Below are 13,819 nucleotides of genomic sequence, written 5' to 3' on the forward strand. Positions count from 1 at the left end.
CTCCCTTGTTTGGGGAAAGATATAATTTAATTGGAAGAATTTCAGAGAAGGTTCACTAGAATGATTCCTGGTATAGACGGGGATAATGGGAACTGTAGATGCTGGAGAATTCCAAGATAATAAAATGTGAGGCTGGATGAACACAGCAGGCCCAGCAGCATCTCAGGAGCACAAAAGCTGACGTTTCGGGCCTAGACCCTTCATCAGAGAGGGGGATTGGGAGAGGGAACTGGAATAAATAGGGAGAGAGGGGGAGGCGGACCGAAGTTGGAGAGTAAAGAAGATAGGTGGCGAGAGAATAGGTGGGGAGGTAGGGAGGGGATAGGTCAGTCCAGGGAAGACGGACAGGTCAAGGAGGTGGGATGAGGTTAGTAGGTAGCTGGGGGTGCTGCTTGGGGTGGGAGGAAGGGATGGGTGAGAGGAAGAACCGGTTAGGGAGGCAGAGACAGGCTGGACTGGTTTTGGGATGCAGTGGGTGGGGGGAAGAGCTGGGCTGGTTGTGTGGTGCAGTGGGGGGAGGGGACGAACTGGGCTGGTTTAGGGATGCAGTGGGGGAAGGGGAGATTTTGAAACTGGTGAAGTCCACATTGATACCATTAGGCTGCAGGGTTCCCAAGCAGAATATGAGTTGCTGTTCCTGCAACCTTCGGGTGGCATCATTGTGGAAGTGCAAGAGGCCTATGATGGACATGTCATCTAGAGAATGGGAGGGGGAGTGGAAATGGTTTGCAACTGGGAGGTGCAGTTGTTTGTTGCGAACTGAGCGGAGGTGTTCTGCAAAGCGGTCTCCAAGCCTCCGCTTGGTTTCCCCAATGTAGAGGAAGCCGCACTGGGTACAGTGGATGCAGTATACCACATTGGCAGATGTGCAGGTGAACCTCTGCTTAATGTGGAATGTCATCTTGGGGCCTGGGATAGGGGTGAGGGAGGAGGTGTGGGGGCAAGTGTAGCATTTCCTGCAGTTGCAGGGGAAGGTGCCGGGTGTGGTGGGGTTGGAGGGCAGTGTGGAGCGAACAAGGGAGTCACGGAGAGAGTTGTCTCTCCGGAAAGCAGACAGGAGAGGGGATGGAAAAATGTCTTGGGTGGTGGGGTCGGACTGTAAATGGCGGAAGTGTCGGAGGATGATGCGTTGTATCCGGAGGTTGGTAGGGTGGTGTGTGAGAACGAGGGGGATCCTCTTTGGGCGGTTGTGGCGGGGGCGGGGTGTGAGGGATGTGTTGCGGGAAATACGGGAGACGCGGTCAAGGGCGTTCTCGATCACTGTGGGGGGAAAGTTGCAGTCCTTGAAGAACTTGGACATCTGGGATGTGCGGGAGTGGAATGTCTTATCGTGGGAGCAGATGCGGCGGAGGCGGAAGAATTGGGAATAGGGGATGGAATTTTTGCAGGAGGGTGGGTGGGAGGAGGTGTATTCTAGGCAGCTGTGGGAGTCGGTGGGCTTGAAATGGAAATCAGTTACAAGCTGGTTGCCTGAGATGGAGACTGAGAGGTCCAGGAAGTTGAGGGATGTGCTGGAGATGGCCCAGGTGAACTGAAGGTTGGGGTGGAAGGTGTTGGTGAAGTGGATGAACTGTTCGAGCTCCTCTGGGGAGCAAGAGGCGGCGCCAATACAGTCATCAATGTACCTGAGGAAGAGGTGGGGTTTGGGGCCTGTGTAGGTGCGGAAGAGGGACTGTTCCACGTAACCTACAAAGAGGCAGGCATAGCTGGGGCACATGCGGGTGCCCATGGCCACCCCCTTAGTCTGTAGGAAGTGGGAGGAGTCAAAAGAGAAGTTGTTGAGGGTGAGGACGAGTTCAGCTAGGCAGATGAGAGTGTCGGTGGAGGGGGACTGGTCGGGTCTGCGGGACAGGAAGAAGCGGAGGGCCTTGAGGCCATCTGCATGCGGAATGCAGGTGTATAGGGACTGGACGTCCATGGTGAATATGAGGTGTTGGGGGCCAGGGATTTGGAAATCCTGGAGGAGGTGGAGGGCGTGGGTGGTGTCACGGACGTAGGTGGGGAGTTCCTGGACCAAAGGGGAGAAAATGGAGTCCAGATAGGTGGAGATGAGCTCGGTGGGGCAGGAGCAGGCTGAGACGATGGGTCGACCAGGGCAGGCAGGTTTGTGGATTTTGGGAAGGAGATAGAAACGGGCCGTGCGGGGTTGGGGAACAATGAGGTTGGTGGCTGTGGGTGGGAGGTCCCCTGAGGTGATGAGGTCGTGAATGGTGTTGGAGAAGATGGTTTGGTGCTCGGGTGTGGGGTCATGATCGAGGGGGCGGTAGGAGGTGGTGTCGGAGAGTTGGCGTCTGGCCTCAGCGATGTAGAGGTCAGTGCGCCATACTACCACTGCGCCACCCTTGTCTGCGGGTTTGATGGTGAGGTTGGGGTTGGAGCGGAGGGAGCGGAGGGCTGCCCGTTCTGCAGGGGAGAGGTTGGAGTGGGTGAGAGGGGTGGAGAGGTTGAGGCAGTTAATGTCTCGACGGCAGTTGGAGATGAAGAGATCGAGGGAGGGTAGGAGGCCTGGGGGTGGTGTCCAGGAGGAGGACTTGTATTGGAAGTGGGTGAAGGGGTCAGTGGAAGAAGGGTTAGGTTCCCGGTTGAAGAAGTAGGCATGGAGGCGAAGACGGCGGAAAAACTGCTCTATGTCCAACCGTGTCTGGTATTCGTTGATGTGTGGTTGTAGGGGGACAAAGGTGAGCCCCTTCCTAAGGACTGACCGTTCATCCTCAGTCAGTGGGAGGTCTGGGGGGATGGTGAAGATGCGGCAGAGCTCAGTGTGGCTGTCTTCTCTGGGGTTGCTGGCTTCCCCCTTCCCTTCCCCCACTGCATCCCTAAACCAGCCCAGTTCGTCCCCTCCCCCCACTGCACCACACAACCAGCCCAGCTCTTCCCCCCCCACCCACTGCATCCCAAAACCAGTCCAACCTGTCTCTGCCTCCCTAACCGGTTCTTCCTCTCACCCACCCCTTCCTCCCACCCCAAGCCGCACCCCCATCTACCTACTAACCTCATCCCACCTCCTTGACCTGTCCGTCTTCCCTGGACTGACCTATCCCCTCCCTACCTCCCCACCTATACTCTCTCCACCTATCTTCTTTACTCTCCATCTTCGGTCCCGCCTCCCCCTCTCTCCCTATTTATTCCAGTTCCCTCTCCCCATCCCCCTCTCTGATGAAGGGTCTAGGCCCGAAACGTCAGCTTTTGTGCTCCTGAGATGCTGCTTGGCCTGCTGTGTTCATCCAGCCTCACATTTTATTATCCTGGTATAGACGGATTGTCTTTTGTGTGTAGGTCTGGACTGTATTCATTGGAGTTTAGAAGAACGAGAGGTGATCTCATTGAAATATGTAGGATTCTTAAGGGTCCTGTCAGGGTAAATGCTCAGGATGTTTCCCCTCTTGGGAGAGTCTAGGATCACAGAGCATAGTTTCCAAATAAATGGACTTCAATATAAGACAGAGATGAAGAGGAACTTCTTCTCTCAGAGGGTTGTGAGTCTTTGGAGCTTCTTGCTGCAGAGAGCTGTGGGGACAATGTTCTTGGGTATATTGAAGGCTGAGATGGTTAGGTTCTTGATCAGTTGAGAAACTAGAGCTACAAGGAAAGGCAAGGAAACTGGATGCGAGGAATGTTGGATAAGCCATGATCCTGTGTAATGGTGGAACGGTCCCAAGTAGCTGGTCTAATGGTGTTATGGGGAAGGTGTTAACTGTGTCTCTCTCCACATTCTCTGCCAAACCTGCTGAGGTTCTCCAGCATTCTCTGTTGTAATGTCACAGGCCGAAATTTGGCTCAACATTGCGGCAATGTTTTGTTTGTCATTGAATTAACATTTAACCATTCTGTTTGATAGGTTTGTCTTTCTGAATGTGGCAGGCGACATGAAAACAGAAGAGACGCCAACGTGTTTAAAACAAACTTCTCCCACACGTGACAGCAGTAAGTATTAGTTCCTCATTGACCTGTTCCTTGACAAGCCACTAATAAGTATCCACTGCCTTGCCCCACTGGTGTTGGCATCAGTACATCTGCCATGGAAGAATGGGAAGAGGGCATCAGATATGGGTTTGGCCAAGTGAGTGAGGCATGGGGCATTGCGAAATTCCTTTCAGGCAGCTAGAGTGGCAGATTTGAGAGTTGCTGTTAAACGAGTTTTGATGATTTTCCCCAATCCTGTAGATGACACACACCCACAGATAGGGTGTGCCAGGGTGACGGGAGGGGATGTTTAAGATGGTGAGGGCCAGGGAGCGTGAGCAGGGCAGATGAGGGCAGAGAATCCTTGTCTGTAAGCTCATTGCAGAATGTCATTGTCTAGGCTCAGGGCAGGAACCAGGTCAGATGTGCGCAGGCTGCAAACTCACCATCACTGATCGCTACATCCTGCGTGTCAATGAACGCTCCTGGCACGAATCTTGTTTAAAATGTACAACATGCCTGCAGCCACTCTCCGGGACCTGCTACTGCCGGGACAGGCAGCTGTACTGCAAACACGACTATGAAAAGTAAGACCCTGGGTTTATTAACTCACTTTAATCTATTATCCTGGCATTGTGATGAAGTACTGGTAATTTGGGGTTTGGAATATTCTGGGAATGTCCTGAATTATAGAATATTATGGGAATGTGATGAATTTTGAAGTTTTCTGAGATGGTAGTAGCCTGTGGAATATTCTTGTGCAGAGATGACTTCTGGAATATTCAGGGATGATGGTGAATTGTGGAATAATCTGGGATTGTGTGAGTTGTGGAATTCTCTGGGATAATGGTGAATTATGGAACATTCCAGGATTGTGATGAATGTTGGCATACTTTGCAAATATTGTGAAATATTCTGGGATTGTGGTAAATTACGGAACAATTTGGGATGGTAGTGAACTTTGTAACATTTTGGGATTGTGATGAATTGTGGATTATTCTGGGATGGCCATCAAATGTGGCATATTCAGTGATGATTTGTGGAGTGTTTTAGGATGGCAATGAATTGTGCAATATTCTCAGATTGTGTTTAATTGTGGAATATTTTGGGACTGTGACAAATTATGGAACATTCTGGGATGATAATGTATTCTGGAACATTCTGGGATTATGATGAATTGTGGAATATTCTGGGATGGTAGTGAATGGTGGAACAAAATGGGACAGTGGTAAATTGTGGAATATTCTAGGACTGTGGTGAATTGTGGAATATTTTTGGGATTGTGGTGAATTATGGAATATTCTGAAATGGTAATGAATTGCGTAATATTCTGGGATTATAGCCAATTGTGGAATAATCTGGGACAGTGGTGAATTGTGGAATAATTGGGAATGGTAATGCATTGTGGAATATTGTGGTCTGTGCCAAACTGCTGATGAGTGTTGGGGAAGGGAATTTGCTGATTCTTTTTGGGATTACAATGAACTATTGTTGATCCTGGTATAATAATCATTTGTGAATAATGTTGGGATTGTGATTTAACTTGAAAACAAGTTGCAGTTGTTGGAATGGCTAACGAATCTTCAGAAAGGACTGTATCAATTAAAGAAATGAGTCATAACACCATAGCAACAGTGCTATTTCCAAGTGTTGCCTCAAAACCCAGTGAGTAGAATCATTGCTCAGGATTGTCAAGTTCCTGAAGGCTGTCAGAGCTTTTCCTCCTTGGAATTGCACAGGGATGAAATTCTGTTCTGCAAAACATTCCACACATGCTGAATGGTTGGGGAAATCCAAGTCGTCCAACTCCATTGGTCCCTAAAATCACTTTTGATGAATCCTCAGGTTTTGCTCTAGTGATTTCTGCAAGTCCTAAAGCTAAAATGAAATACCAATACATTCTAACAATTATGGGTTTGACTGCAGATTCCAGAGCCTATTCCCTTAAAAAGAGTTAATTTTGTTTGTTAACCAAATATGACCAGGAGTCAAAATTCACCAGTATCCCAGGAAACCATGGGAATTTACGAATAATGTAATTTAAGTCAACTACATATTACCCTTAGTTGTGACGGGAAGGTTGGAAAGATGCCCTCAAACTTCAAAGAGGCTAGGATCAAAGCTTATTGTCTAGAATATCCAAAGGTTTGGAATAGGAAATGCCAATGTTATTGTTTGCAATTCAGGATACACCTAATAAGTCATCAGGTTTCCATCCCTTTGAGTGGACAGAAAGTAAAAAGAGAACTTCCATTTATGCAAGTTTATGGATCAATAGGAGGAGAGTATGTGTCCAAATTCTGAGACAGGCTTTCAAAATCACACGCAGTTGCTCATGAACACTGTACAATTTCCCAATAGCTAACAATAGGACAAACAGTTAATGCATCTGAAGAACACAGGTCTGAACCTGATGGACTTAGCATTGTTTTTGTTCCCTAAGCAAGGTGAAACGCTGAAGACCAGGTTTCACTCACCAAGTGTGGGTGTCTCTGGCTAGGCCAACATTTATTAGTCATCCCTAATTACCCAGAGGGGTTTAAGAGCCAACCACACTATGTTGGGTCTGGAGTCATATGTAGGCCAAATGGATAAGGACAGCAGTTTCCTTCCCTAAAGGACATTAGTGAACCCAATGGGGTTTCCTAACAATTGACAATGCCTTTCCTGGTCATCATTAGGCTCTTAATTTCAGATTTTTGTCAAATTCAAATTCCATTATCTGATGTGGTGGGATTCAAACCCAGGAAACAGAGAAGCTGGGGTGAAGTTTGAGGCCAGCAGTGCAGTCCCCTTTATTAGAAGTGCTGGGGTTGGTTTAACTACAATGGTTGGATTGTTGGTTTCCAAAGCAGTGTGATGCCAACAGAGTGGGTTCAATTCTCATCAATGGCTGAAGGACTCCCCTCTTTGCCTGAGGCCTGGTGGCCCTCAGGTTAAACCATGGCCAGTTGTCTCTCCCTAATGAGGGGGCAGCCTACGGTCTGGTATGACTATGGCAACTCAATGTAATGCAATTGGAGGTGCAGGGTGGATGAGGAGAAAGCTATATATGGCTAGAAATTAGGATTGTCAGCTTCTATTAATGGGTTTACCAGCCTGATCTGTGCATCATTAAATTCTGTGATGACTGTCAGCACCATTTAGTGAATTTCAATCAGTTAAAATGAAATTTAATGAGAGAGGCTAAGTTAATTGTACACCAGACAGAAAAAGAACCCAACATAGGGTGTCCTTTGAGTATACAGAAACACTATTATAATCAGGGATGATATCCTGCAAACAAGTGTACTTCAGGTAAAACTGAAGGAAGAGAATGATACAATGGAAAGTTTACCTAATTAAATCCCCAGTCAACACAGAGATGTTAAAAATATTGAATAATATATCGCATTAATTCCAGCAGAGTCTAGCAATGTCATAGTCAAGTCATCAAAAGTTTAAGGCACTCTGTAGAGGTGGACCAGAATGAACTTCTCTAACAGGACACGTTTTTGAGGTGGAAAATCCTCCATTTATTAAGCTAAACCCTTGCAGACTGAAAAAAATTGTTAAAAACGCCATCAGTTCCATTTTGGGAAATAAGATCATTGAAATGAATCAAAACAGTTAGCATTCACCAGTTATACTGATACGAAAACATGACAAAACTCAAAGATTTTGCATTGGTTATTGTAAAGTAAATGCCAGAGTAAAAATTGATTCTTACGCGATACTTCAAAGATTGTATCAAACATTTTGCACTCATTGTGTATCAGTGAGACTGACTCACAAGAAAGCTGTAGAAAATGCCACTAACAGAACAAACCAGAGAATTGCAGCTTATGTAACACCAGATGACCTTCTTCAAAGTTGGAACAAAAAGTTCGCCAGCTACTTTTCAACGGCAACCAATCAAACGATTCATGGACTACTGAACTGCGATATATCGACAATGTGTTGGCTTTGTGTGACTCTTGGAAGAAACATATGAAGCACATCGGTAAATTATTTGAGAAACTACAAAAATGGCTTCATGAGACATTTGGCAAAAATTTAATCTGTCAAAGCCAGGGTCACTTATTTGTGACATGTTGTAGGGCAAGGTCTAGTATCATTCAGACTAACCACTGTGCAAGCCTTCGTGGACTTTATCTTTCATCTGGGTTTTGGAACAGTATTGTAATTTCTTTGATGCGGGAATTTCATAGAATCGAGTCATGGAAACAGGCCCTTCAGTCCAACTAGTTCATGCTGACCAGGTTCCCCAAACTAAACTAGTCCCATTGCCTGCATTTGGCCCATTTCCCTCTAAACCTTTCCTATTCATGTCCCTGCCCAAATTTCTTTGAAATGTTGTAACTGTGCCTGTATCTACCACTTCCTCTGGCAGTTCATTCCACATGTGAACCGCCCAGTTTTAGGTTTAATTTTAACTGAGCCATTACAGATACTAAGAAAGGATGCAACTCCATGGGAAGGGTGGAATTCTGAAGAGTGTAAGGTTCCAGTCGTTATTCCAGGATGTATGTGTATAGTTGCAAATACAACCATTCACAGGGATTGATTGACAGGCTGTCAATATTCATGAATCATTTCAAAGCTGTCACTTTTGATCAGCATCAACACTTTATTCCTTTCAATAGTCAATGACCAGGCACTATGCAGGTTTATTCAAGCACTATTGGAGATTCGTCCCAATTTTCAGCACAGCAGCTCCACCATTAACAAGTTTATTGGAGGTCAAAGTCAAAGTGTGGCATCTTGTCCAGAGGTCTACAAGAAATTTAAGGTCGTCTTAATAAACAAGCCCATTTTAACTACGCTAAGTTTCCACAAACCATTCAAAAGAGAAATTGATGCTAGTGATGTGGGTTTAGTAGTTTTCTTGTTACAATGTGGTGGTACTAACATAGAATGTCTGGTTAATGCTTTTTGAATATTCATTTTCTTGCAGAGATTATGATCTACATGGATCATATCCACAAGCGTTGTTGGAGAAATGTTATAGTTGGAATCTACACTTTTTTTTGCTAGAATCTAATGCTGCAACCATTTAATTTAAGAAATATTCAATCTTGCAGGAAGGAACAGAATGATTGTCAAAACTTTTTCCAGATTTTGGCTAATCATTTAATAATTGCCTAAAGGCCTTTATAAAGACATGTCAAAGTTTTTTTAGCTTTAGTCCCTCCATCTGTTTTAAACACTATCATCATTGGATCAATGTTCTGGGACTGCAAGATGTTAAATATTTGAATTATGACTGAACTATGAGGATGGAATTATGTTGTGCATTGTATTTAATGAGATAATTAAGTAAATGTGTACAGAATAAGTGTGTAGTACTGTAAAGGGTTACGAGAAAACTCTTTTTCTCGTTTAAGATAGTGTCTTACGTGGTCAGACAGAAGCCTTTAGCATCCGCAGTCAGGCAGAAATTTTCAATCTTAGGACAGTTGGAGAAGGCTACGAAAAGGTGAGAATTGGCTTTGTGAAAGGATAACAAAAAAGAAACAGAGGGCCCACGAGATCTCAGCCTATACATGAATTGTTGGCACAGAACCCAGATCAGTGGTTTATCATCCAAGTTTTAATAAGTATCTGTCTTAGTGATGAATTGTGGAATGTTCTGGGATTGTACTGATTGTGAATTATTCTGATATTGGAAAAAAAATTGTTGATAATTCTGAGATGATGATGAATTAGATGGTGTTCTTTGATTATAACGAATTGCTGATAATCCTGGAATTGTGATGAATTGCTGTTGATTGTGTGCCTTCAGCCAATCTTTGATAAATCGTGGGAATGTCCTGAGATTGTGATGAAATACTGATGATTCAGGGATTGCAATGCATTCTGAAATATTCTGCTTTTGTGATGAAATGTTCATTATTCTTGGGTTGAGGTGAATTCTTGGTGAATCTATGGCCATGATGACATTTGGACTATTTGGGAACGATGATGTATTGTGGATTATCCTGTGACTGTGATGAATTGGAGATTTTTACAGGTTTGTGATGAATTGTGGGTGACTAAGAGTTTGTGATGAATTGTGGATGATTTGGAGATTGTGTTGAATTGCTGATAATTCTGGGAATTTGACCACTTAAATGTGATTCAGAAATTATGATGAATTGAGCGTGATTTGGGAATTGCAATGAATTGGAAATCATTCTATGAAAATGAATCCTTGTGGCATTGTGAACAATTGTGATTTATTCTCAATTGTGATTTATTGTAGATATTTTAAGGATAATGTGAAAGTGCGATTAATTTTCCAATTGTAATCAATTGTTCATTATTCTGGGATTTTGATGTATATCTGAAGTTTCTGGAATGGTGATGGGTTGCAGGTAATTCTGGGTTACAATCAAATATTAAATTATATTGATATTATGAAGAATTGTTCTTTGTTCCGGAATTACGGTGAAATCTGCAGTGAATTGTGAGTTCCTCTGAGGTAACGATTTTCAAATTCTGATGAATTCTAGATTAATAATCACTCAGCAGCACAGAACTTGAATATTGCTGAGAAAAAGATTGTTTTGTTGAAGGTTTTTGAAGTATTCATTAGGAAAGTTCACAAGAATATCAAAACAAAGGGAAAACATGTTGACTCTGCTGCCAAAGGAATCACCTTTTCGATCAAGTCATCAAAGAAATTTACATCTTTCAACTAACCACTCAACAATTGTCTAATCTTCAGAGAGTATTGGGCCTGTCTATTTAGTCTATCTTCGCAGGATAGCTTCTCAGTCCAGCAAAGAGTCCTACTGAAACTTACTTTCACCCTCTCTAGGGCAGGTCTATCCCTCCTTGGGATGGGGCCAGCGCTGCACACAATACTCCAGTTCCAAACCCAGCAAAGGTTCCCGACTTCAGTACGCCAAACCTCCCCGCAATTACGTCACATTTTATTGTTGAACATATTAAATCCGCTGATGACCGTGAGTCCATTGACGATTGTTGGAAAAATCCACCTAGTTCACTAATTTCCTTCAGGGATGGAAACTGCCCTCTTACCAGGTCTGGCCTACATGTGACTCCAGACCCACAGCAATGTTGTTGACTCTTAACTGCCCTCAGTGCAATTAGGGATGGGCAATGAATGCTGGCCTGGCTAGCAATGCCCTCCATCCAAATAAGTGAGTGAATGAATTTTGTAAAAAAGCTGTGCGCTCCATTCCTTTAAGTGAAGAAAATTGTCAGCATGAGTTGCTTTTGTCTCCTCACTGAGGTGATGTCCTCACAGGCCCCTTGGCCTTGTTTCTCCTTTGAGTTCAGCAAATCGGCAACAAGTGGTACTGAATTCACTGTTGTTCATCATTTATATATAAACCATTTGGATGAGAACATAGGAGGCACGGTTAGTAAGTTTGCAGATGACACCAAAATGCTCGGTATAATGGACAGCGAAAAAGGTTATTGTTATAAAACAGAGGTTGAACCCGCACCACCCCCACCTCTGAGAACTGAAACCGAAACAGCCAAAGAGGAGCACCTTGTCCTTTAATATCTTAAAACGAGTGTGAAAAGTGGTGTAACCTGCCTGTCAGCAACTTCTAGTCATTAAATAAAACAAATCCCTGACCTTCACTTTACAATCAACAAGTAACAATTTAATCATCCAACTGTAACAGCGAACAAATTAACTAAACTATTAATACACAAATAAACCCCTTCTAACTGCTGACTATTCCTGAATAAAACAAGATTCTAATGCCATGCTGTTCCAATAAGTACAATTCTCACTTATACAAAATGAAAAATAAATGTAATCTCTCAAAATTACAGCCAGGTTACATGCTTTCTGGAAAGTTCCGTGCTTTCTCCATTGAATGTTCTGTCAGACACGCCTTCTCCACCGATTCTTCTGTCAGAAGTATTAGCGAGTTGTGCAATTGGTACCTTTGATTTAGATGGTGTTTTCTCTGAGAGAAGACTGTGAAAGCCAACAATTCTGTCTTGAGAACTGAGAGCTGTTAACTCTAGCAGATGGCAGTTAGGTCTCCCATCTTTGCCCAACTGCCCTCTCCTTTTACACCCTTGATGACACATCAATTTCTTATGCTATGATTGGTCCTATGTTGCCAAAGCTATCAGATTTAAATTTAATTTGTTTTTGGTATCCAGGTGCCTGGTTCAATTGATTGGCTAAATTCAACAATGGTTATCTTGGTTACAAAAATAACAAAACTACTGATTGGCCTACTAACTGTGTGGCTTTTGAAACAAATGTTTCAATTTGAGTGCTCTCTGTGTACCTGCAAACTGACAAGCAGTTATTTTATTTAAGTCTGTAAGCGCACAAACTTTTAAAGGGGCCGCACAATGCTTTCCTCACTAGCATTTTATTAAAACCGATATTTTACAAATGCCAAATTCTAATGTCCTGCCTCCCAATCCACAAATACTCCACCCAACTTTGCAACAGTTATCTATGAGTGCTACAAGATCTTCATCAGCTGGGTGACTGGGCCAAGGTGTGGCATATGGAGTTCAATGTGAATAAATGCAAGAGGTTGCATTTTGGTAAGACAAACCAGAGCAGGATTTATGGACGTAATGATAGGGTCCTGGGGAGTGCTGTTGAGCAGAGACACTGAGGTATTCGGGTACATAGTTTCTTTAAAGTGGAGTAGCAGGTGCACAGGATGGTGAAGAAGATATTTGGCATGCTTGCCTTCATCTGTCAGAGCACTGAGCTTAGGAGTGGGGACGTCATGTTGTGGCTGTACAGGACAGTGATGAGTCTGCTTTTGGAGTACTGCATACAAATCTGGTCACCCTGCCAAAGGAAGGATGTTATTAAATTGGAAAGGGTTCAGAAAAGATTCACAGGGATGTTACCTGGACTGGAGGGTTTAAATTATAGGGAAGGTACTAGATAGGCTGGGACATTTTGTCCCTGGAGTGTAGGAGGCTGAAGAGTGACCTTATAGAGATTTATAAAATCAGGAGGGGCACAGAAAACATGAATTGTAAAGGCCTTTTCCCCAGGGTAGGGGAGTTTAAAAGTAGGGAGTGCAGGTTTAAGGGAAGAGGGGAATGATTTAAAAGGGACCTGAGGCACAGTTTTTTCACACAGAGGGTTGTTTGTGTGTGGAATGAACTACCAGAGGAAGCGCCAGATGCAGGTACAGTTACAATATTTAAAAGACATTTTGACAGTTTCGTGAATAGGGAAGGTTTAGAGGAATATGAGCCAAAAATAGGCAGACAGGACTGATTTAGTTTGGGAAATCTGATCAGCATGGATGAGTTGGTCTGAAGGGTCTGTTTCCACGTTGTATCACTATGACAGGCGATCATGCAAATGAATCACCTGAAATAGTCAAACAGAAGTATTTAATTCTCCCCCTGCACACAACCCCCAACCCCATCTTTCCAATATCTAGCACACAGGAATATGGGCCCAGAAGCAGCTGGGAATTCTAATTAATAATGAGGCTTTCAGGCCTAGATTTAGGTCTGACTCAGCTACATGCCTGCTGGTTAAATTTCAACTTGCGAAATATCTATCGTGAAGAAAGCCATTGACTCAATTTGACGGAACAGGATTAGGGAGGAGGTGGGGGTTGGCGGGGGGGTGTTGGGAAACTTGAATCTATGGATTAGTTAAACCTTGGATCTAGTACAAAAAAGCAGCCAAGCAAGGAGGTACAATGCATCATTCAGTCACTTCCATTGTGTGTGGAATGTCCCTCATCCAAGCGTTTCACTCTCCTGGCAAAGATTCCACCCATCGTTCTTTGTATTTGAGGTTTGATTGTGGCTTTTCATGATCCTTGTAGCCAGAGATCCAATCAATGATTTGTTGCTGATGGTGTGTTTCCGGTCACCAATGACAACAGCGTTCTAATCTGGGATGGTGCCATCCATGAAGACAGTCGCCATGCTGTCTCCCAGGTAGTGTTGTCCATTAATGGCAAAA

The 13,819-nt window shown here is 44.0% G+C and overlaps 1 protein-coding gene across 1 annotated transcript in view; it reads left to right on the top strand.

Moving 5' to 3' along the window:
- Window positions 1-13,819, top strand: part of lmx1al (LIM homeobox transcription factor 1, alpha-like) — a 508,073-nt gene that overhangs the window by 31,173 nt on the left and 463,081 nt on the right. Inside the window, exons 2-3 of the mRNA XM_048522007.2 lie at window positions 3,839-3,924; window positions 4,304-4,490. Coding sequence (XP_048377964.1) covers window positions 3,867-3,924; window positions 4,304-4,490 — 245 coding nt within the window. The 5' untranslated portion in view covers window positions 3,839-3,866. The remainder of the gene's footprint in view (window positions 1-3,838; window positions 3,925-4,303; window positions 4,491-13,819) is intronic.

The sequence above is a fragment of the Stegostoma tigrinum genome, chromosome 35 (genome assembly GCF_030684315.1).
Source record: "Stegostoma tigrinum isolate sSteTig4 chromosome 35, sSteTig4.hap1, whole genome shotgun sequence".
In the NCBI taxonomy this organism is placed as follows: Eukaryota; Metazoa; Chordata; class Chondrichthyes; order Orectolobiformes; family Stegostomatidae; genus Stegostoma; species Stegostoma tigrinum.